General features: G+C 44.3%; 1 protein-coding gene across 1 annotated transcript in view; it reads left to right on the top strand.

Annotated features, from left to right (window-relative positions):
- AGO2 (argonaute RISC catalytic component 2) overlaps window positions 1-15773 on the top strand; it is a 37520-nt gene extending 21747 nt beyond the window's left edge. The window contains exons 6-19 of the mRNA XM_075270082.1: window positions 1515-1649; window positions 3474-3561; window positions 4566-4713; window positions 5083-5202; window positions 6172-6294; window positions 7470-7603; window positions 9619-9803; window positions 12219-12378; window positions 12607-12697; window positions 12827-13021; window positions 13128-13262; window positions 13355-13456; window positions 13920-14119; window positions 15035-15773. Coding sequence (XP_075126183.1) covers window positions 1515-1649; window positions 3474-3561; window positions 4566-4713; window positions 5083-5202; window positions 6172-6294; window positions 7470-7603; window positions 9619-9803; window positions 12219-12378; window positions 12607-12697; window positions 12827-13021; window positions 13128-13262; window positions 13355-13456; window positions 13920-14119; window positions 15035-15143 — 1925 coding nt within the window. The 3' untranslated portion in view covers window positions 15144-15773. The remainder of the gene's footprint in view (window positions 1-1514; window positions 1650-3473; window positions 3562-4565; window positions 4714-5082; window positions 5203-6171; window positions 6295-7469; window positions 7604-9618; window positions 9804-12218; window positions 12379-12606; window positions 12698-12826; window positions 13022-13127; window positions 13263-13354; window positions 13457-13919; window positions 14120-15034) is intronic.
- The last annotated feature ends 5694 nt before the right edge of the window (window positions 15774-21467 follow it).

Here is a 21467-nt window from a genome sequence, read left to right as displayed (position 1 = left end):
CTCTTTGCTGCCTATACACACGCCCATGAAAATACACGGCTGTGTGTATGGTGTGTTAGCAACTAGAGATGAGCGAGTACTATTTGAAACGGCCATTTCGAATAGCATGCTCCCATAGGAATGAATGGAAGTGGCTGGCACGCTTAACCCCCTGCGTGCCGGCTGCGTCCTCTCATTCCTATGGGTGCGTGGTATTTGAAATGGGAGTTTCGAATAGTACTCGCTCATCTCTATTAGCAACCAATGAATCAGTGTGCTAGTTGTGAAAAAACATGGCTAGCACCCTGACAGTACACACGGTATACATGGCTAGCACCCTGACAGTACACACGGTATACATGGCTACTAGAGATGAGAGTACTGTTCGGATCAGCCGATCCAAACAGCACGCTCCATAGAAATGAATGAATGCACCTGGTACTTCCGCTTGGACGTAGCCGGCGCGCTTAACCCCCCGCGTGCCGGCTACGTCCATTCATTTCTATGCGAGCGTGCTGTTCGGATTGGCTGATCCGAACAGTACTCGCTCATCTCTAATGGCTAGCACACTGACAGTACACACGGTCGTGTGTGTGAGGCTTTTACATGCAGACAGTTTTTCCTGAGACAAGCAGCCTAAGGAGTAGCTTGAAAGAATCAAGACTTTATAACCCGAGGTGACTTATTTACCTGCATAATTCTGGGCTGTTAGTACAAGGAGCTGGGATATGATTTATTCTTTACAGCTAATTTTATGAAAAGGAGTCACTTCCTCCTCAAATAGACATCTCTGAAGATCCCATTACCAGATCCTCACATTACCTCACAGCTTTACTCCTTCTTCAAACTTGTGGAGGCAAATACAGACTGGCCTCTGAGTTTTGTTTGCAAAGGTCTGTGTTTAGGACCTTTAGTCCGTGGATCAGTTGTAGCCGTAGCTTACAGAGGACCGGCTGCACCATTCCTATTCCAGTAATACTAGCACTATACAGGGGACTGGACAGCTGGATGGCTCTTATGACCTGACTAGTAGCGGTACTGCATATACCACCTATCTGAAGGCTGCTGCAAGAGCTGATCTGTTCGGGGTCTGGATGTCGAGTTCAAACAGATCATTACTGATAGTACAACAGATCAGATCAATTTGAAGTTGGAAGCCCTCTAAGTGTAATGTACATTTGGCAGTGTTCAGAAATACAAAGTAAACAGTATAACTCGCAGCGCCAGCACCCTCCGGATTAGGTCCATTTATTTGGGCTTACTCCGGAGCGGGAAGCCGCGACTGTCGGAAGCTGTGGCAGGCGCATTTTGGTCCTAATCTGATGTGGCTTCCTGCATCAAAATCGGGACCAAAATACGCAATCCCATGCCCCTTGTGAATGGGGCCTAAGGCAACCTCACTTAACCCAACTTCTACTTGTGGTTCATCATGTGATCTTAGACTGTGTTGAGGTTTGATATTGTAACCTGTATAGCATGCATGACAAGTATGTGACCGTCACAATATGTAACCAGCATGTTTCTCTTGTATACAGTGTCTGCTACAGCGTTTTACAAAGCACAGCCAGTAATAGAGTTCATGTGTGAAGTTCTGGACTTTAAGAGTATAGATGAGCAACAGAAACCTCTGACTGATTCCCAAAGGGTTAAGTTTACCAAAGAAATAAAAGGTAAATATGAGCTTTTACCGACTGTAAACAGGAATGAATGAGGTGCAATGGAGGACGGAGGTTTAGCAGATTTTATTTATTTTTTGCAAACCTGGTGTCCTTGCTTCATCTCGCTTTGCTGTCATATCAAGGCTATGTTCACATCATTGTAATGGTTTCCATTTAACCACTTACCAATCACCCATTGACTTTGCAAACACCTGGACAGGTGCAAGGATGTAGCTGTATGTTTTTGTAGAGTTAGTAGCTGAGAGAGCCGGCTGTCATTGACTGCTGAACTTTACAGCACCAATATCTGCAGCATCGGGGTGCGTACCGGGAAAACCAATAGTGCATTGGACTCAGCGCACGGCCAGCTTTCTAGTGGTAGATAATGCAACAAGAAAGGTCCCCTGTAACCACTTCCGTACCGGGCCAACTTGTGGTCCAGGACCAGACACATTTTAGGGGTGTTTATGTATGTGCAGTTTAGAGGGTTGTACGTCTCGTTCAACTGATTTTTTTTTTTTTTTCAGGGACACATAGGGCTTTATTGTTATGTTTTTTTCTTTTTTAATGTTTTTCTTTTTTTTTTTTTTTTACCGTGCTTTTCGGACTTTAAGACTCACTTTTTCTCCCCCAAACCTGGGGGGAAAATGAGGGTGCGTCTTATAGTCCGAATGTGGAGATTGCCATGTTCCTTCCGCTGCTGGCTTCCTGCAGTGACAAGAGCGTGGCAATGCTGCAGGCACCTGTGCTGGCGTCTAAAACCCTTCCCGGCATCCGCCGTTCTATTGCCGGGACTGTAAGAATAATGGCGGCCGCTTTGTGGGCAATAACTTACCCCCCCCCCCAAAGTGCAAAGTGTAGTGTACCTTTGAAGTTGCAGGCCGGCTCCTGCACGGTGAGATCGCACGAGCCGACCTGTTCTGGTGGCAGCCGGGACCCAACTGAAGGCTCCCAGGCCTGTCACTGCTATATTACTATTGCGGCTAGTCTATAACCAGCTGTAATAGTAATGTAGAGAATCTCCCATAGATGGCAATACACTTGTATTGCCGTCTATGGGACTTTTTTTTTTTTTTTTTTCCCCTCCCCATTTACCTTCAAAACCTAGGTGCATCTTATAGTCTGAAAAATATGCTATTTGTTTATATTTTCCCACATATAAATAAAGTAGGAGGGAAATTGTCTGGTTTTCGCTTTTTTTTTTGTTTTGTTTTTACTTAACACAAAGTACTACTGAAAAATTCTAAAATGGCTCTTCCTGATAATTTTTTGTTTATATGGTGTTGTCAGGGGTGGGGCTATAACCTTAAGAACTATGTTTTATTGGCGTATTCCCCTGCAACCGGGGCCGGTACAATTAGCCTCCTGTATGCTACTGTACACCTTACTAGAGCTGATTTGGGTTCTGTAGGACTCATCGGCTCTTGCTGACACTGGCAGATCACGTGACCGCCGGATCAGAGGGCAGCCGCATCATGGCGGCGCCCATGGCTGTGTATACAGAGCTCATTGCGCGCTGTATACACAGTGATCGAGAAGGCAGGGAAGGGAATAAACTTTCCCTGCCTTCTCTCTGGGAGCTCTGGCTGAAGCTACAGCCGGCTCCCTGTATCAGCAGCTGCACACTCGTACCAGCAAGTCCTTTCTGAACTAGGCACCTTCCGGACGTTTATACTCTATGGGCGTTCCAGAAGTGGTTAAAATGTGTTTTGGGAAACAAATTACAGCATTGTAGTTATTAGCACATGTTCACACAGTTCTATGGATTTTACAAACCCGTATGGACCATTCGTTGTCGCCAGGGGGCAGTGTAAAATCTATCTCTTATCTTTACAGGCTTAAAAGTCGAAATTACACACTGTGGACAAATGAAAAGGAAATACAGAGTGTGCAATGTGACGAGACGACCAGCTAGTCATCAAACGTATGTTGTGTTTTGTTTTTTTCCTCCTTTTTTTTAAAAAAAAAAAAAATCTTTACCACTATTCATTGAGACCACTGGCCCTGGTTCCCCCAACCCCTCCAGCAGTCAGTAAAAGTCCTTCTCTGTCCTCCCATGGAGTGATGCACAAGTGTGCTTTTGACGTTCACTTTTATTGCGGTCACATCGGCTCTATAGTGTATATAGTGAGTCTGAGGTCACATCTGTGTCTGAGCCTAAAATCCAGAGATGGCAGCAGTGATGTGAAGCGAACCTTAGCCAGGCTTAGTAGTAACTAAGGGCTCATTCACATGGGGCAAGAAGGGGCGGATTTTGACCTCGAAACCAGCCCCCTCACAATAGAGGTCTATGTAGACTGCTAGCATTCTTTTTTTGCGCGAGCGGGAACACACTGCAATTTCTTCAGGCGGATTCCGCGGGTGATCAAGCCACGGCGTCCACCTCGCGACAGCACCCTCAGGACTAGGCTCATTCATTTGGGCCTACTCCGGAGCGGGAAGCTGCACCAGTTGCGTTTTGGTCCTATTCTCACGCAGCTTCCCGCCCAGAATCAGGACCAAAATATGCGGTCACTAGCCCCAAGAGCGTGCCACTACTTGTGCATGTCCTCTAATCCACATGGGGTTACAAGTAAAATGGTGGCTTCTGACCACCGAACCCCTCACGAATCAGTAAAGGGGGTGTTTTTCCCCCTGTGCTGAGTGGAATGGTGGTTGGAAGGTGCTGACCGCTCCATTCATTCCATTCAGATGGCTAATCCTTTACGTGTAGTGTCGAAAAATTATTTTTTTTGATTGTTTTCCGTTTTTGTGCCTTATACGGGTAATTAGTCGCATTCTTGCTTTTTTCCCCTTCCCAATAGCAGATTTGGATTTTTTTAATTTTTTTTTTTTTAGACAACGGACAAATCCTGCAAACCCTTGTTTTTAGTGTTCTAATCATCCAGACCTCTCTCTTCCCTGATCTAGGTTTATCCTCTCTTCCAGATTCCCCCTCCAGCAAGAGAGCGGGCAAACTGTGGAGTGCACGGTCGCACAATACTTTAAGGATAGACACAAACTAGTATTACGTTACCCCCATCTTCCATGTTTACAAGTCGGGCAGGAGCAGAAGCATACCTACCTTCCCCTTGAGGCAAGTATCCGAATGTGTCTGTCAGGTGATATGTGAGGGGCTGATGCCACAAGATTAATATATCCCAAAATCTGTCTCTTGCCTTTTTGTTCCCTCCCTTTAAGGCACCATGACATTTTAGTGCAAACTAAAGATCTAATTTTAGGCCAAATTGCACATGCAGTTTGAGTCCCAGCCAGTGTACATGTAAAATAAAGTATATATGGAAGACTGAAGCTTTTCCTCATTCCTATGTCCACCTGTGTTTCACTTAAACTGCATGTGTGAACTTAGTTTTAGTCTTTGTTGTGTTTTTTTGTTTTTCTTAAATTCCCTGTATACATTAGATGGTTTTACTGTGTTCTAAGGAGCTTTTTCTCTTCGCATTAGGTATGTAACATAGTGGCGGGACAAAGGTGCATTAAAAAACTAACAGACAATCAGACCTCCACTATGATCCGCGCAACAGCCCGATCCGCTCCCGATCGCCAGGACGAGATCAGTAAATTGGTAAGCGATTTATTGAAAGATTTTTTTTTTTTTGGTCTACGTGCTCCAAAATTAGGTGCGTTTTGTTGTAATAATTCTAGTGTGCATTACCAAGGAGACACAATGCAGGAGACACAATGGGTGCAAGGTCTCCTATGTAAGTAGTTCAAACTGCACGGTAACCTTGTCCACTGCCTAGTGGTGGTTTTCGGGGTGTGCAGCAACGCTCCTATTAACTAACTTCTGTCGCTCTGCTAGAAGGGCTGACCTGTTTGGGTTCTGGGAGACAGGCTCCCTCCCGATTACACCCAAATGAATGGGCCTAATTGGGAGGGAGCCTCGCACCGCAACAAGAAGGCTCATCTCTAGCTAGTAGAGGAAAAAGGAAGCGAGCTTCAATGGGTAATTTTGGTAGCAGATTTTGAGGTGGGATATGTTCCTTCTACATTCATCTCTGTTGGAGCTGTCAGAGATAGCGGACACTGTGCGCCCTCTTTGGAGCTGCTACATGTCTGTACAACCTGCCACTTACTCCATTAATACAGGGAGAAATGGGGACCCTGTTCTGGGAAATGTTAGGGGTGCTGGTGCACTACAGTTGGGTTGGCTTTTGGGTAACAGTAGATGCTGCTGGGTCTTGGTAAATCCAGATCAATCATGTGGTCCACCTCAGACTGTTATTTCTTTGGATTTTTCACTAATATGTTGTTCTGTTATTATTCCAATTATGCCATAATTCGAGGAACTAAGTAGTTAAAGATACCACTTTTACAATGTCTGTCCAAATTTCGTATGTGCCGACCTCCCTTCTGTACCAATAGAGGTGCAAGGTGTAAGAGGAAAGCAAAATGAATAGGGAATAAGACTGAGCTGTAGTGTAGACAACCTTACACTAAGCTATATATACTCCTATATACCGTAATAGATTAATAATATTTCAACATGGAATTGAGCAGAACTGTAATGAAACTCTTATTTTGTTTCCTTCAGATGCGAAGCGCGAGCTTCAATACTGATCCCTTTGTCCGTGAGTTTGGCATTATGGTGAAAGACGACATGACCGATGTCACCGGCAGAGTCCTTCAACCTCCTTCAATCCTTTATGGAGGCAGGGTATGGGAAGAGCCAAATGCTCCCTTGGTAGACATCTTCATGGTTCTTGATCTCTTTTTCTGTGTCTTGTTGTGTTTTGTCTTGGCTCTGCTTCGCATATTAGACTAGTGTGTTGCTGAGAACATTACGCTTGTGTGAAAGGAAATCCTCTCACTTCTGGTTTTCATCAACGGGAAATGCCGGGCTTACTCGTGTGAGACATTTCCTTGGAGTAAGACGTTCCTGTCCTAGGGGAAACTTTTGGACCGGGGTGGGTGGGCGGGACAATGTTAGTTGCGAGAGGGACTTCCTCTGTCCACCCGGAACTTTGCCCTTTACCGGGGTGTGTTCAGGTTAGTGGTAGACCATGCGCAGATTTCTTCCTGGGCTCGTTCTTTTGCACAGGAGTTGTCCAATCTGAGCGCACAGGGCTGCATTGCAAACCATGGGGGAAGGGGGCCCAGCAGTAGTTGTGACTATTACAACAAGAAGGGGACTGAGAATCCACATAAACAAGGCAAAGTTTTTTTTTTTTGTGTGTGTCCCCGTCTCCAATTGCTTGTTTTATACACCGCTATAGAATCATGTTCCCATGAGGATCCATCATCACAGATATCATGGAAACTACCATAGGCCAGGGCTAAACCACCACATTGTAGCAGCCATGCAGGTAGGTTTTATCTAGTACCGTGCACCAGAACGATTCTGAATTCTATCACTATAACTAAAATCTCCGCTCATGGACATTCAGTAGTTCCCTTCCACGTCCAGCCCTCCTAAGATGAAATCTCATGTGGTGTCATCTCCTTAAACACTTGACATTGCCTTTTGCAGATCTGCAGGTTGTCGTGGCTATGGCCAATCTACGCAGATGCTGATTGGTGGATCATGTCACCTGACACGCTATACCGTGCCTTGTTGGTCACTCCACGAACCTCAAACGTTGTAGACTCCTTCACTTCTTAGTGTATTCCTGAAATCCTTTGCCTGAATGTCCACCAGCGGATCTATAACCTAGTAATGGTGACTCCTCCTCACACCTTGGTGGCGGCCGCTGTGTTAACCCAGTCTGGTTTCCTTTCACATATATATTTGCTTCTGCCGTGTTGCTCTCGTATCGTGTGCAGTTTCTTGTTTCTTTGTTCTCGTGTATGTCTATCTGTGTGTTGTAAATCTACTTATCATATAAATTTCAGAATAAGGCCATTGCTACCCCTGTGCAAGGTGTATGGGATATGAGGAACAAGCAGTTTCACACCGGTATTGAAATAAAAGTGTGGGCCATAGCTTGCTTTGCTCCTCAGCGGCAGTGCACAGAACTCCACCTGAAGTAAGTCTCTGCGGTCAGTCAGGGTTTGGTTTGTTTGTTTTGTTTCCTGATTTCTTTACAACATGAGATCTCGCTTCTCTTTGCTTTGTTCACTTGCTAAACAGAGTTCAATACTTAAAGTTTTCTGATGTTGGCTTCCCTTGTACGTGTTTGCAAATGGCAGATTTGTTGCAAAATTATGTCCATGAAAAATCCACATGGGTGGAACAAACACTGAATTGAATCTGCCACCTGTGCTGAGTTGTCACATTATCAGCCACAGCTGCATTTACAGCTCTATAGGCTTCAGAGCTGAAATCCCCCAACACTTACATGTTCAGTCTCTGCACAGATCTTGCTCTGACAATTTACATTCTAGGAGCGGTTGTCTTTACACCAGGTAAGTAGATAATCTGATCATGAATTCCGTTACGAAGGTGTCCGTAAAAGCATTTAAAAAATCTGACGCCTTTCATATTTCATAAGACGTGTTAGTGTCTTTTTTTTTTTTTTTTTCTGATCATGTAATGGATCAATTGAAAAAAAAACCGGACACACTAGCATCATTAGGTTTTTTTTTTTGTTTTTTTTTGTTTTTTTTGTTTTTTTTTTAATACTGTCTGGGTAGTTTTTTTTTTTCTGCTTTCTGAGCATGTGCAGAAAAAAACAGGCATCAGTTACTCTCCGTTGTTTTGTGTCCATCACTTACTGTCTGTTATAACTCCGTTGCCCATAGACTTCAATGTTAATAAATAAATAACGGACACTTACCGTGCGGTTTTTTTCTAACGGACAGAAAAGTTTTGCGCATAGGATTTATTTATTTATTTTTTTGTCCGCTGGATAAAATGGACTTCTGATGAATTGGGTGTAAATGGGCACAAGATAAAGTCCCATTGAAATGAATGGAAATTTTAAGATTTCTGACATTTGAGTGAGTAGTGAAATATTCGTTTCGAGTAGAGCCTGCGGATCTTTCCGGATGGGAGGCAAGCGCTAATGTGAACCGGCCCTTACTCTACCTGCAGAACCAGCATTGATTGGCTGAATGCTGTACACTGTATAGAATTCGGCAAATCAACGCTGGTTCTGCAGCAGGATCGTCCTTGCTAGTCAGGAGAGCTGGCAGCTTGCGGTTATGCAGGAGCTAAATTTTTCTCATAGGAATGCATTGGCCGAATGCTATACAGTGTATAGCATTTGGACAATCAACGCTGGTTCTGCTGGAGGCTCGTCTGTGAGGAGGTGGAGTCTAAGATCAAACCACAATGAAGAATTGAACCTTTACTGCGAATAAAAGTAGTATTCAATAGAGTACGAGTATTTCGAATACCGTAGTATTCTAATGCCTACTCGATGGAATATTACTCGCTCATCTCTAGTATCAGACACTCAGCAGTGTCCGTGACTATTGTCCATACAAGATATTAGTACCGGACACTCGCTGGTCCGTTTGCAATTTCCATTCTTTTCAATGGGGTTTTATCTTGTGTCTCTTAGTGTCCGTTTATACCCATGCAGGACTTCTCTGTTTGTAAAAAAAAAAAAAACCTGTCTTTTTTTTTTTTAACATTGAGGTCTATGGGCAACGAAGATATAACTGACAGTAAGTGATAGCCATCAGTCAGGGCGGGTTCACACCTGTGCCCGATCTCCATCTCTTGGTTTCTGTCTTCTGCCGACAGAAGACTGAAACCTGGCAGACCGTGTCCGGCTGTGAGCGCCTGTGAGTGTTTTGTGCTCTCTGCAGCAAAACTATTTTTTATTATTATTAATGGACTCCTTCATAACAGAATCCAATGGTAGTGTGAACCCTGCCTTAGAGTTGTATTCTTGCCTTGTAGTGGCAGATCAGTCTTATAATTGGTGAGGGTCTGACGCCTCTGGTGTCCATTGTGGTTCAGTTAATCCTTACATAGCTACCTGGCTGTGCACAGATCTGTACAGGCCCATTTACTTGATGGCTGCACATAATTTTTTTTTTTTTTTTTTTAACTTTGAAATCTCCTAATTTTATTTTTTACGTTCCTGGTTAGAACTTTCACTGAACAATTACGGAAAATCTCTCGTGACGCTGGCATGCCCATTCAGGGTCAGCCATGTTTCTGCAAATATGCACAAGGAGCTGATAGTGTGGAGCCGATGTTCAGACACCTGAAGAACACGTACACTGGTCTACAGCTGATCGTTGTAATCCTCCCTGGCAAGACTCCAGTCTATGGTGAGTGTCGCCTGCTTCAGCTTCAAGAGCTTATTTTTGATATTGATGACCTATCCACAGGTCTGAAACTTAAACTAGTCAGCTGATGTGGTGTATATGGCCTGTGCTGTCTTGCTCCTATTCAAGAGATGCCGCTACAGTGTCCGGACCAGAAGCTCTTTACAGTGTAGTAGTATTGTTTGGGGAACTTGAATCGCAGAAGGTCTGTTGTCAGCTGTATACTTAGCTAATGCAGCCGACGGAAGCCATGTACTGACTGGCTCATACCTGTGGATAGGTCATCAGTATCAAAAGTCTTCTGATCCTCAACAACCCTTTTAAAAAGGTGTTAAAAATGAAAATCTAGGGGGTTTTTTTTGTTTTTTTTTGGACTATTTTCAATTCTTTAACCACTTCAGTACCAGGCCAATTTGTGGTTCAGGATCAGACACCTTTTTGAGGGGGTTTTTTGTATGTGTTTTTGAGTGCTTCAACTTTTTTTTTTTTTTTTTATAAAAAAAGATCATTTAGGTGGTTCAACTAATTTGTGTCATTTTTGGGTGACACACAGGGCTTTATTTTTGGTTTTATTTTTGCATGTGTTTTAAATTTTATAATTATAACTATCTTCTGCCTGCGACTTCGTCTGCAGGTTGTTGGCAGCAACGATCCGCCTATAGTCAGCAAATTGCTGGCGTCAATGGTTTGCTGGCTCCGGCATTTTGACAGCTGTCCTGCTACTGAACTTCATAGCTCTCATTGTTTGTTTTAGAATTTTGCGATAAATTAGATTTTTCTTTTTCCCGGATGTTTAAAATTGGCAAACTGCCAATTTGGATTAAAGGTGTTTTCCCATCCAGTGTGTCAGCACTGCCTGGAGCAGATCAGATAATATGCAGATGCTTGTACACAATGGACTGAGGGTTAGCTGAGTGTTTACATAGAGAGATAACAGCCCTTGCTTTTTCAGAATCTGAGATAAGAGCAGTGTAATATAGTATGTGAACATAAATTCATAACAGTCGTGAAGACATGTCACTTACCGGGATACAAAGTATCCAAAGTTTTAATCCAGGTTACAATCTATCTATGTGCCAAATTTCATGCAAATCCGTTCAGCCGTTTTTGCGTGATTGAGGAACAAACATCCAAACACACAAACTTTCACATCCTACTAATATTATAAAGGTGTGTTTGTATGATTGTGTCTTTTTATGTTTGGCGTTTGTACCTCAATCACAGGCAAACGGCTGAATGGATTTTGTTGAAATTTCACACACACAGACATATTGCCCAGGAAGGAAGGATGGGCTATCCTAAATATGGGTCACTCACCCCAAATCTCCACTGCGACCCTCAAAAGTTCACTCCGGCTCTGCTGTAGGAGCAGGCATTACACCAGCCCAGGTCTTTCCATGCACCTCCTGTTGGTGCATGGCAAGGTGTGGGCAAGCTATGGAGCCAGCGCTGCAGCACCATACGTTGCCGGCATAGTGTGGGTGGGGCGATTGACGGGAGACGGTAGTCAACATGACGGCAGCCCACATGTTCCGGCCGCCGCTGCCATCCCAGACAGCCTACACAGTGACGGCATGCCAGCCAGCTACACAGGACCGCTCATGCCGGCAGATGTTGCGGCCTAGACAGCATGCACAAGTTGAGTCCAGCAGGGTGTCCGGTGTCCGCAATGATCGTCCCCATTAACCCTAATGGCACCTCAGTTTCTCAGCTATGGACGGCTGTTTCGGTCTGGTTGGACCTCGTCAGCACAGCGTAGAGAGAACTGACTTGGTAGAAGTGAGAGACCAGATTATGGGGATAATGTCCATCCTTATGGAGAGACCACCTATTAGGTGTGTGGAGACTTATACAGCTTACAACTTTACACTTCTACCAAGTCGGTTCTCTCTACGCTGCGCCGACAAGGTCCAACCAGACCGAAACGGCCTCCCGTAGCTTAGAAACTGTCTTGGTATAAATCCCTCATTATGCAGTAACGGCTTCATGATGTTCAGGGTGCTTCCTATAGAGGGCAGCATAACAGAGGCACTGTCTCCCTATTTACATCTTGGGAGACAGATTTGCATATTCCTTGCAGAAGTAAAACCCCAATGGGTGGTGAAAATGGTTTATATTAAAAAAAAAAAAAAAAAAAAAAACTCCCAAAGCTGGTACTGATTCAGCTTCCTGCTCTACCACCCAGTTGCTGACCCTAGAGAAACTCGTTCATAGCTGTGGGGGGAGGAGAGAGCCTGCATGGAATATATTACTGGCTGCCACAGGGTGAGGGGTGCACAGCCTTGTACAAATACTGAATCTTGTGGTTCCATTTTAACCCTTCACTGCCACAGCCTTTTTTTCCTTCTCCCTCTCCCCCCAATGTGCTAGATCTTGCCTGCTGAAAAAAACCAAGACTTTCACTGTTTTGTATTGCAGCTGAGGTGAAGCGCGTTGGGGACACAGTTTTGGGCATGGCCACACAGTGTGTGCAGATGAAGAATGTGCAGAGGACCACGCCACAGACACTGTCAAACCTCTGCCTGAAAATAAATGTCAAATTAGGAGGCGTCAATAACATCTTGTTACCCCAGGGCAGGTAAGGAGAACAGAGGGGGGATCCAGGTTGTGCTTCCATCATACAGAACCTAAAATGCTGAGACCCACTGACCTGTTATATGGCAGACAGGACAGACTCCGCTTATCGTAACTCCTGGTTGTGATTATTTGGCGCATGTAAATATATTTAGTGACCTTTTTATATTCTATAGTATTGCTTTCCATATCATGTAAAGAATAGCTCTGCATTTATTTTTTTTACTCCTAGACCTCCAGTGTTTCAGCAGCCTGTCATATTCCTTGGAGCAGACGTCACCCATCCTCCTGCAGGGGATGGAAAAAAGCCTTCAATCGCAGCGGTAAGAAAGCATCGGGTGGGGGGGCTGTTTTATTAATATGACCATTTAGAAAGTGATTTTTATGTCAAGCGTTAAATGTGCATTGGCAGATTGTGACCTGAAGGTCTGTAACTTTTTTTTTGCTTGTAGGTTGTAGGGAGCATGGATGCTCATCCCAACAGATACTGTGCCACGGTAAGGGTGCAGCAGCACCGTCAGGAGATTATCCAGGATCTGGCTGCCATGGTGCGAGAGCTGCTCATACAGTTCTATAAGTCGACTCGCTTCAAGCCCACAAGGATCATTTTCTATAGAGATGGGGTTTCTGAGGGGCAATTTCAGCAGGTAGGTGTCTATGCACCCCACCCCAGATTTGTAGACACCTTCACTTCCGCCTATGTAGATTGGTTTGCATTCTGAATCTATGTGGTTTATTTCTTTGCTTGCACAGGTATTACATCATGAGCTGCTAGCCATTCGAGAAGCCTGCATTAAATTGGAGAAGGATTATCAGCCTGGTATCACCTTCATCGTTGTACAGAAAAGGCATCACACAAGACTGTTCTGTACCGATAGGAATGAACGCGTAAGCACGCAATGTCTTGTAATGATACAAAGTGTGATTGATTAGTTGATGAGCTGTTTGTGAGGTCTAAATATTTTTGTCTGACTACACAGGTTGGAAAAAGTGGAAATATTCCTGCTGGTACCACAGTGGATACCAAAATCACACACCCATCGGAATTTGATTTTTACCTGTGTAGCCACGCTGGTATACAGGTAGGTCCTTCTTTGACCCTGACAACCTTAAGACCTTTTGCCTTGGTTACATTGAGTCTATGTAAAACATCATTCCTTTGTCCACCTGGAGCAGCTGCTAAAGTCTACATGTTTGAGTAAGGCTCCATACACACGTGTCCATGTGTCGGGTCTGTTGTTGGACCACACGTGAACGATGGCCCCAAAGCCCCGTTGGTTTTAGTCGGTGAGCCTGCACAGCAACATGGACACTTATAGGACCTGTCTTGAGTTTTGCCCTTGGCACACGACCACATTCACAGGTCCATCCAAAATACATGGGCACGTGTATGGGGGCCATAGACCAACCAATTGGTTCGGTGTGCATGGAGCCTAAGCAGCATCACCAAACTGATTGGAGTACACACTCCTATACTCCAACTAATAAAGGCTATAGTTCTTGTGCACTCCTCTCTCTTATACATGGATCTCTTTACAAATACAGGGAACAAGCCGACCCTCGCACTATCACGTTCTCTGGGACGATAACAGATTCTCCTCCGATGAACTGCAAATTCTCACTTACCAGCTGTGCCACACTTATGTCCGCTGCACTAGGTCTGTCTCTATCCCTGCGCCTGCATACTACGCACACTTAGTGGCTTTCAGAGCCAGATACCACCTGGTGGATAAAGAACACGACAGGTAAGGATTTGTTCTGTTTGTGTATAGCAAATTTAGAGAAGGATGATTTTGATCCTAGATCTTGGGTAACATGGTTGCTTCTATACTCTGCATGTAATTTTAGTACATGCTTGCCCCTAGCTAATGCCAGTGTATGAATTTTCTGGTGACAATTCTCTCTCCCAACTGCTCCATACCCTTGGCATATGTTGTGTATGGAGGGGAGGATTGAGCCCAACTTTTGCCGATCCTTATCTTCTCCAAGATCTGTGGTCATGGAAGAGACGGGAGGGGCCTACAAACATTGGATGCTCGGGGCAACACGGTGGCTCAGTGCTTAGCACTGCAGCCTTGCAGCAATAGTCCTGGGTTCGAATCCTGCCAGGAACAACATCTGCGAGGAGTTTGTATGTTCTCCCCGTGATTGCATGGATTTCCTCCCATACTCCAAAGACATACTGATAGGGAAAAATGTACATTGTGAGCTCTATATGGGGCTCATAATCTACATTAAAAAAAACAAAAAAAAACACATTGGATGCTCTACTGAGCCTGTGCAGTCTAAGGCCCCATGCGTCCGTATACCATCTGTTACGGATGCGTAATCCTGACCCCCATACGCAACCGTATGCATCTATAATTGGGCTGTAGGTCCAAACCACAAAATATGGAGCGCAAGTCCTATTCCTTTCTGTTTCAACGGACAGCAACCTTTTGGACTAGCACTCCCAGCATGCTCTTAGGAGTTCCTAGAACAATGGAGCAAATGCTGTATGCCTGAGGTTGTAGCTTTGCAATCGCTGTAGTGATGAAGGTTATCTACCCAATATTCTATTAATAGAGGCATTTACTGTTTTCCACTATTGCAATTGTCTGCATAAAGTTTTTTTTCCTACTGACTATCTCTAAATTTCCTGTTGTCTCGTTTCTCTGTAGCGCTGAAGGCAGCCACACCTCCGGTCAGAGTAACGGCCGAGACCATCAAGCACTTGCAAAGGCGGTTCAGGTTCATCAGGACACGCTGCGTACAATGTACTTTGCTTAACTGGTGCTGGAGCCAGGCACTTCCCGAAGGAGCATTCACACCAGACCAGCTGCACTTACCTGTAATGTAGTCTCTTCTACTATCAAAAGTGCAATCTCCCCCCCTATAGCCCCGTCAGTTTCCTAAGGCCCTCAGTATCCAACCAGCCTTCCGTCCACACCCCGAATATTCTTTTATCTCGAAGTTTGTACCTGCATTGAATCATGTGAGGTTTGTGAAATGCATTCATACATATAGAATAAGCGTTTACAAAAAAAATTACCCTTTTAAACAAAAAACAAAAAAACACACAAAAAAAAGTTCAACTTTACTGTTCTCTCAGGGCTCGCAAAAAAAAAAAAAAAATCCCGCAATGAAATACTTCTACTCTTTGGAAATTGTGTCGAATTATCAGATAAATGTTACGGCCTAGGACGAAAGAAAAAAAAAAATAGAAGAAAAGGACCTTGAGGTTTTTTGTTTTTTTAAGCCTTAAATATTTTAGGTGAAATTTTTATCGAGATGTTTTATTACAGGAAGGAAAAAAAAAAACTTTTTTTTTTCTTCCTCTGACATTTGTGTCAAATATTTTAGCGCATAAAACGATGTATGAAAACCAAGTCACCCATGACTGTGGAGGTCAGGCTTTTATTAAAGGATGAATATAATAGTGTTCATTATTTTTTATTTTATTTTTTAATAACCGTGTGCCATTCACAAGGAGACCCCCGAGATGTCGTGGTTTTTTTGTTTTTTTTTTAATCTTGCATTTGTCTGGCTGCACTCGTACTTTTCTATCCCCCTCCCCTCCAAGGTTGGCGACTAATACGGGTCCGTGGCAATGTGGACAGTACAATCATGTTAAGCTAATGTACAGAGAATAATCTATTTTAGCAGTATTAATGTGAGATGACGTGCTATTTATTTTTTATTTACACAGATCACCCTATTTCTATTAACCTATGTGACGTACTCGGGCTTAAATGGTGTCCTGTTTAACCCTTGCACTGACAACCGCGACCTGTAGAGCCTTTACAGGACCACCGGCAGTGAATGGATTAAAATAAAAATAAAAAAATGGAAAAAAAAAATATCAAAACCTCATTTTATGGAACTGAGTTATCCTCCCTCCCCTCCCCCCCCTCCCTCAGAGGGCTCATAATACATTGCAATGCAATAAGGAGCAATGTCATGTCGAACCCTCTGATTGCAAACAGGGTTATTGTGAGAAGCGACCCCAATGGGTTAAAAAAAATAAAAAAAATAGAATTTTTTTTTTTTTAGTACACTTAAAATATTTTATGCAATATATTTTAATACAGACTGCAGCGACGGTCTGACACTTCTAACCACGAATACTGACACTCGCCTCTCTGTCTTTGAGGGTCCCGCACTGTCTCGCTTTCTAATGCTGTCAGGCCTCAAAGATGTTCATATGCAACTTGTATTTTTATTAGATTTTTGTTTTCTTTTTCTCTCTCTATAGATTTATCTTCCCCCTCCCCCACTCCTCCTCCTACGCTTTAAGGAATATGCAATTCTGTAATGAGATTAAATACAAAGACTCGGTTTTTAAGCAATATTCTGATCCTTTTTATCGACAGTGCAGTAGTATGCGGCCGCTAGACCATGGGAATGCGATGTTTGTTATAGATCGAGCCTTAACACTGTAAAGGTTAGTGTAGGAAAGCAGCGTCTGACCTCCAGCTCGGCACATCGAGCAAAACTACAATCCCCGGCGTGTCTCCAGTCTATGAGGACATGTTGGAAGTTGTAGATTTGCAAAAACCTGCAGAGCCAAAGGTTGTCGTCTGCTCTTCTATAGGGAAAGTCGGATGAAGACTGAAAATCTCACTTAGATCTTCATAAGCAGGACTCAAGACCTAATTGTAACTGATACCTAGGAAGTTTTAGGGGGCAGGGGAGTGTGGTTTTATGTTATAGCTTGTATGCATGGGTCCTCCTCGGAGGGACATGATATTTTAGGTGCTAACTTTGCTGACCGTCTTTATAGCAAGCGTTGGTCAAATGATGTCATGGAAAACTATCATGAAAATCTGTCTTGATATGTTCTAAGGTAGAAGATTGAGAATACGGATTGTGAATATTATGTCTGGTCATTGATGGGATTCCCACAGGAAAGAGGGAGAATGCAAGCTCAGGTCCCACAGAGTCCCAGCAATAATAATAATAATAAATTTTATTTCTATAGCGCCATCATATTCCGCAGCGCTGTACAATTTGTAGGGTTCAAATACAGACAGAAAGATACATTACAAAGAAAGTCATTTCACACAATGGGACTGAGGGCCCTGCTCACAAGAGCTTACAATCTATGAGGTAGAGGGGGTGACACAAGAGGTAGCAGGGGCGGCATTGCTTTTCGGAGGTCAGACACTTCTGTAATAGAGGTGACTGTCATTACACAAACATAAGACTTTATGAGCAGTCGACAGTCGTGTCCTGTAACATGTGGATGGAGCTTGGACCTATAAAGTTATCCTGAGATCACATCATATCATGTGGGGGAATGTGGGAGCGGGGACAGAGGAGGGTGAAGGGTTTACGTTAGGAATAGTGATAGGCTTGTCTGAAAAGATGCGTCTTTAGTTTGCGTTTGAAGCTGTCCCAGAGTCCCAGCAATGACAAGAACAAGAGTTAGAGTCCCCTGTCCGTATCGGACTGACCCAGCAGAGTACCAAAGGATCCTTTGGTGTGCCCGGACACCCCACTATGTTGTATATCCTAGCTGTTTGAGGTTGGGCCCCAAGAATTGATTGTGGCCCCCTGTGTTAATAAAGTGGATTTGTGCATGCATGACCACTGCTCCATTCACTTCTGGAAGAGTGGTAGAGTAGAAGGGGCAACACGGTGGTTCAGTGGTTAGCACTACAGCCTTGCAGCGATGGAACAACATCTGCAAGGAGTTTGTATGTTCTTCCTGTGTTTGCGTGGATTTCCTTCCATACTCCAAAGACATACTGATAGGGAAAAATGTACATTGTGATCCTTATATGGGGCTCATAATCTACTTTTTTTTTTTTTTTTTAAAGTGTGTTAGAGCAGCGTGCTCGCAGTCCCTTAAAAGTGATTTGGACAGTAGTTGTGCATGTGCCGTATCCCTTCATTCACACAGACCTACAGCGACCACTCACTTATTATCCCCTTTCCTGTAGAAAACCCCCTTCATGGGTTACTTAGACATCATACACAATTTCCCTTTCACCTGTCAAAAATATCGGTCAACCCAAATTCACTGCCCCAATAAATCTGAATTTCCTAATGGGGCTTTTCCCATCCAGTCACCCTCTTCTGAGCTTGCCCGTAGATCCAACTTCTTCCAAACTTGTGGCAGTCCAGCTCTTGCAAGGTAACACATGTAGTTTTGCAATAGCCGGCGAGCCCCATGTACAGATGACTTTTCATGATGGTTTACCATGTCTGTGAACGAGGGGAGAACATTAGCTTTGAGTCCCTGCTCGAAGACGTCGCCATGTTGATACGTCCCATGCAGGCGGCAGGAACAACCCGACTCCATAGACTCGTCCTTTACCATTTACAAGCAGTTTGGTGCTTATTTTTTCCTTTTTATAAGAATCTATGCATTGGACTATGTTTGGGGTGTGGATTGTGACTTGTTTCCCCCCCCCCCCCCCTTTGTTCCTATTCCTGGTGTCAGTAGGCAGATTTGCTTCTGTTGAAAAGTTTGCACACATCATGAATGGCAGATATTGTCTGTGTATAAATCGTTGCACTAAGTCACACCCCATATGAAATCAAGAAAACTTATTTGAGCTTTGTGAAGGAGAAGCCGTGTAGAACTGTAGTGATAACCCGGTCAGATCTTAGATCGCCCAAGGCACTCATCGGACAGGCTGTAATGGTGATACGTTATATCGCTGAAGCTTCTAGTTCATCCCGTTTGGTCCGTAACATTTGCTCCATGTTTTCTGTGAATTATTTCCAACTAGGTCTTTAAACGTCCTTAAAGGGGTTGTCCAACAAAGTGAAGATTGCCAGACCTTTCTCCCGCTCCATACATGAGCGCAGCCAGACTGGACAGCTGGTGGATGAAATGGTAAAAGTAAAGCTTTCGGCCCTCTCCAGCACTCCTAGTGAAGCGAATGCAAGTGGCGTCCACCACCACTCCAACTTTGCTGCTCTCAGGTTGAATGAGGTCCTACAGTCTTCACTTTGTGGGACAACCCCTTTAAAGGGAACTTAAAGTTCTCTACTTTGGGCAATTCTTCATGGTCGAGGTCCCTTGACAAGTTCTGATGCTGGGACCCCCCAATGATCAGCTGTAAAACCTGCCAGTAAGTGCTCAGATTCCCTGCAGCGCCACCGCGGGGGAAGTTGAGCATTACACAGTGTCCATGCATATCAATGGGGCATCTGTGTAATATAGAACAGGTCCTCAGGAGGGGGAGATTTTCTTTTGGCCCTTTTCTGGGTACAAACTGCATTGCCATGCGAGCCCCTATACAATGTACGTTACTGTGCTTGGGTTGTAATGGAGAGGCTGCTGCGCTTGTCTGAGTGCTGCAATCTCCTCACACCGCTGATTGGTGAGGGGTCCCTGGATATTGGACCCCACAGTCTTCAATTTAAGGATAGGTCATCCATTACTAAGCCTTCCAAACCCTTTTAATGCATTTGGTGCAGCTTCTGTTCAGTAGAGAATAACTTCAGTGATCATGTACAAGAGATCTATCGTCCCCTGCACTTTGCTTGGTTCGCCTGTGGTTTGCTCTTAGCAGGGTGCGGGATTTGAGTCCCCTCTTCTATTGTAATGTTTAAGACTATTGCTTCCTAGAAGACACTCTTAATCGGGCACAATGGTGATCCCGATGCAACATGATTCCCTGCGGATAAAAGCATCCATAGGAACCTATTGCGCTGGTATGGGCAGTGTTGCTTGTAGCTTGCTTGGGCAGACTTGTTCTGGCACTTATTCCACCAGCATTTCTTAAACTGTGACTCCTATAGTTTATCACACTGACCCTTAATCCTCTCTCATCCCTGCCCCCTTCTTTAAGCTGATCCCCCGCCGTATGCAACACGTGCGATACATAGGTTATACTGTTAATACTGCCATTGGTTTGTTAGAGGAATGACTCCTTTATTCTTCTGCAAATTCAGATGTTACCAGCGTATAACTGCAGCCATGTTCTCTGCAATCTTACAGGTCATAAGTCCCATCGTGACTGATCCTGTAGGGCTAGTCCCATGAACACAGGGCAAGTCCCCATGACAGGTTGCCTTTAAGGCCGGACAAGGCATGATGGGTAATGTAGGTGTGAGTGTGATCCGTGGCGGTATATGGAAGTCCAAGAACCTTCAAGTATTTTCAGTAAAACATTTGCCGTTCTGCCCCACACACTCCAGTGCGACCTCTAAGCCGCAGTAAAATTGCGTCCATAATGATGTAATGTCTCACGGAAGCCGTTGAATAGTAAGGTCACGTGTTAGGTCACTGTGGACGCAGCTTTACTGCCGTGGGGTGGTCTTGCCGGAGTGCGGAGGATAGAAGAGGAAAGTGGTGTATATGATAAAGGGAGTGTGGCCAGAGCCGCAGATGGGTCAGAGCCACCCGAATCAGACAGCACTTTTCTCGTGAGTCGGGGCCTGGTTTGTCACTTGTAGCTTACCACTCTTGTCAGATTGCAAATAAGCAGTTTGGAGCAATGAGGACATTGTCGTTACATAATCTCCATTAGCCCACGTCTAATTGTAGATCTATCCATTACCCTAACTCTGATCCTAGAAGCCAAACAATCAATGGAGGCGCTGCTCAGCAGAACCCCAATACCTGTACCTGTCTGATCGCGACCTTGCTGCTGTAACCTGCACTGAATCTGAATGTACATCTAAGGCCACACATGGAGAAAACGCTGCTGAGTGTCCATCGGTAATGTTTTCTACTTCAGAACCATCGCAGCAAAACTACCCGGCCGTCCCCTATAAACACTTCCCACGTGTCTATAGCGGTATATGATGATCTGTTCACACACGCATGGGGGGCTTTGCTGCACCTAAGCTGGTATGTCCAGGAAATTGCCAAATATCCGGATGACAACCCAGGGGACACCAGTATAGTCAGTAGGATCTGATGTGTCATGGTAGAGGTCCGAGCCCTAGTTAAAATAGGATTTTCTATAGAATAGTTGCATAGAAGAACTAGGATTTTTTTTTTTTTTTTGCAAGTGTGAACCAGGCGCTGTCCGGCATGGAGTATCTGTGTGAGCGGACAGCGTCATTGGTGGAACACATGTAAGTGCTTTATCTCTGGGCGCTTACCTTAGTCTAAAGCTTTTTGTTTTTTTTATATATAGGAAATAGAAA

This window comes from Leptodactylus fuscus, chromosome 4, assembly GCF_031893055.1.
Source record: "Leptodactylus fuscus isolate aLepFus1 chromosome 4, aLepFus1.hap2, whole genome shotgun sequence".
Classification (NCBI taxonomy): domain Eukaryota; kingdom Metazoa; phylum Chordata; class Amphibia; order Anura; family Leptodactylidae; genus Leptodactylus; species Leptodactylus fuscus.
Note: the sequence above shows the minus strand (reverse complement) of the source record. Positions and strands in the feature narration are given on the sequence as shown.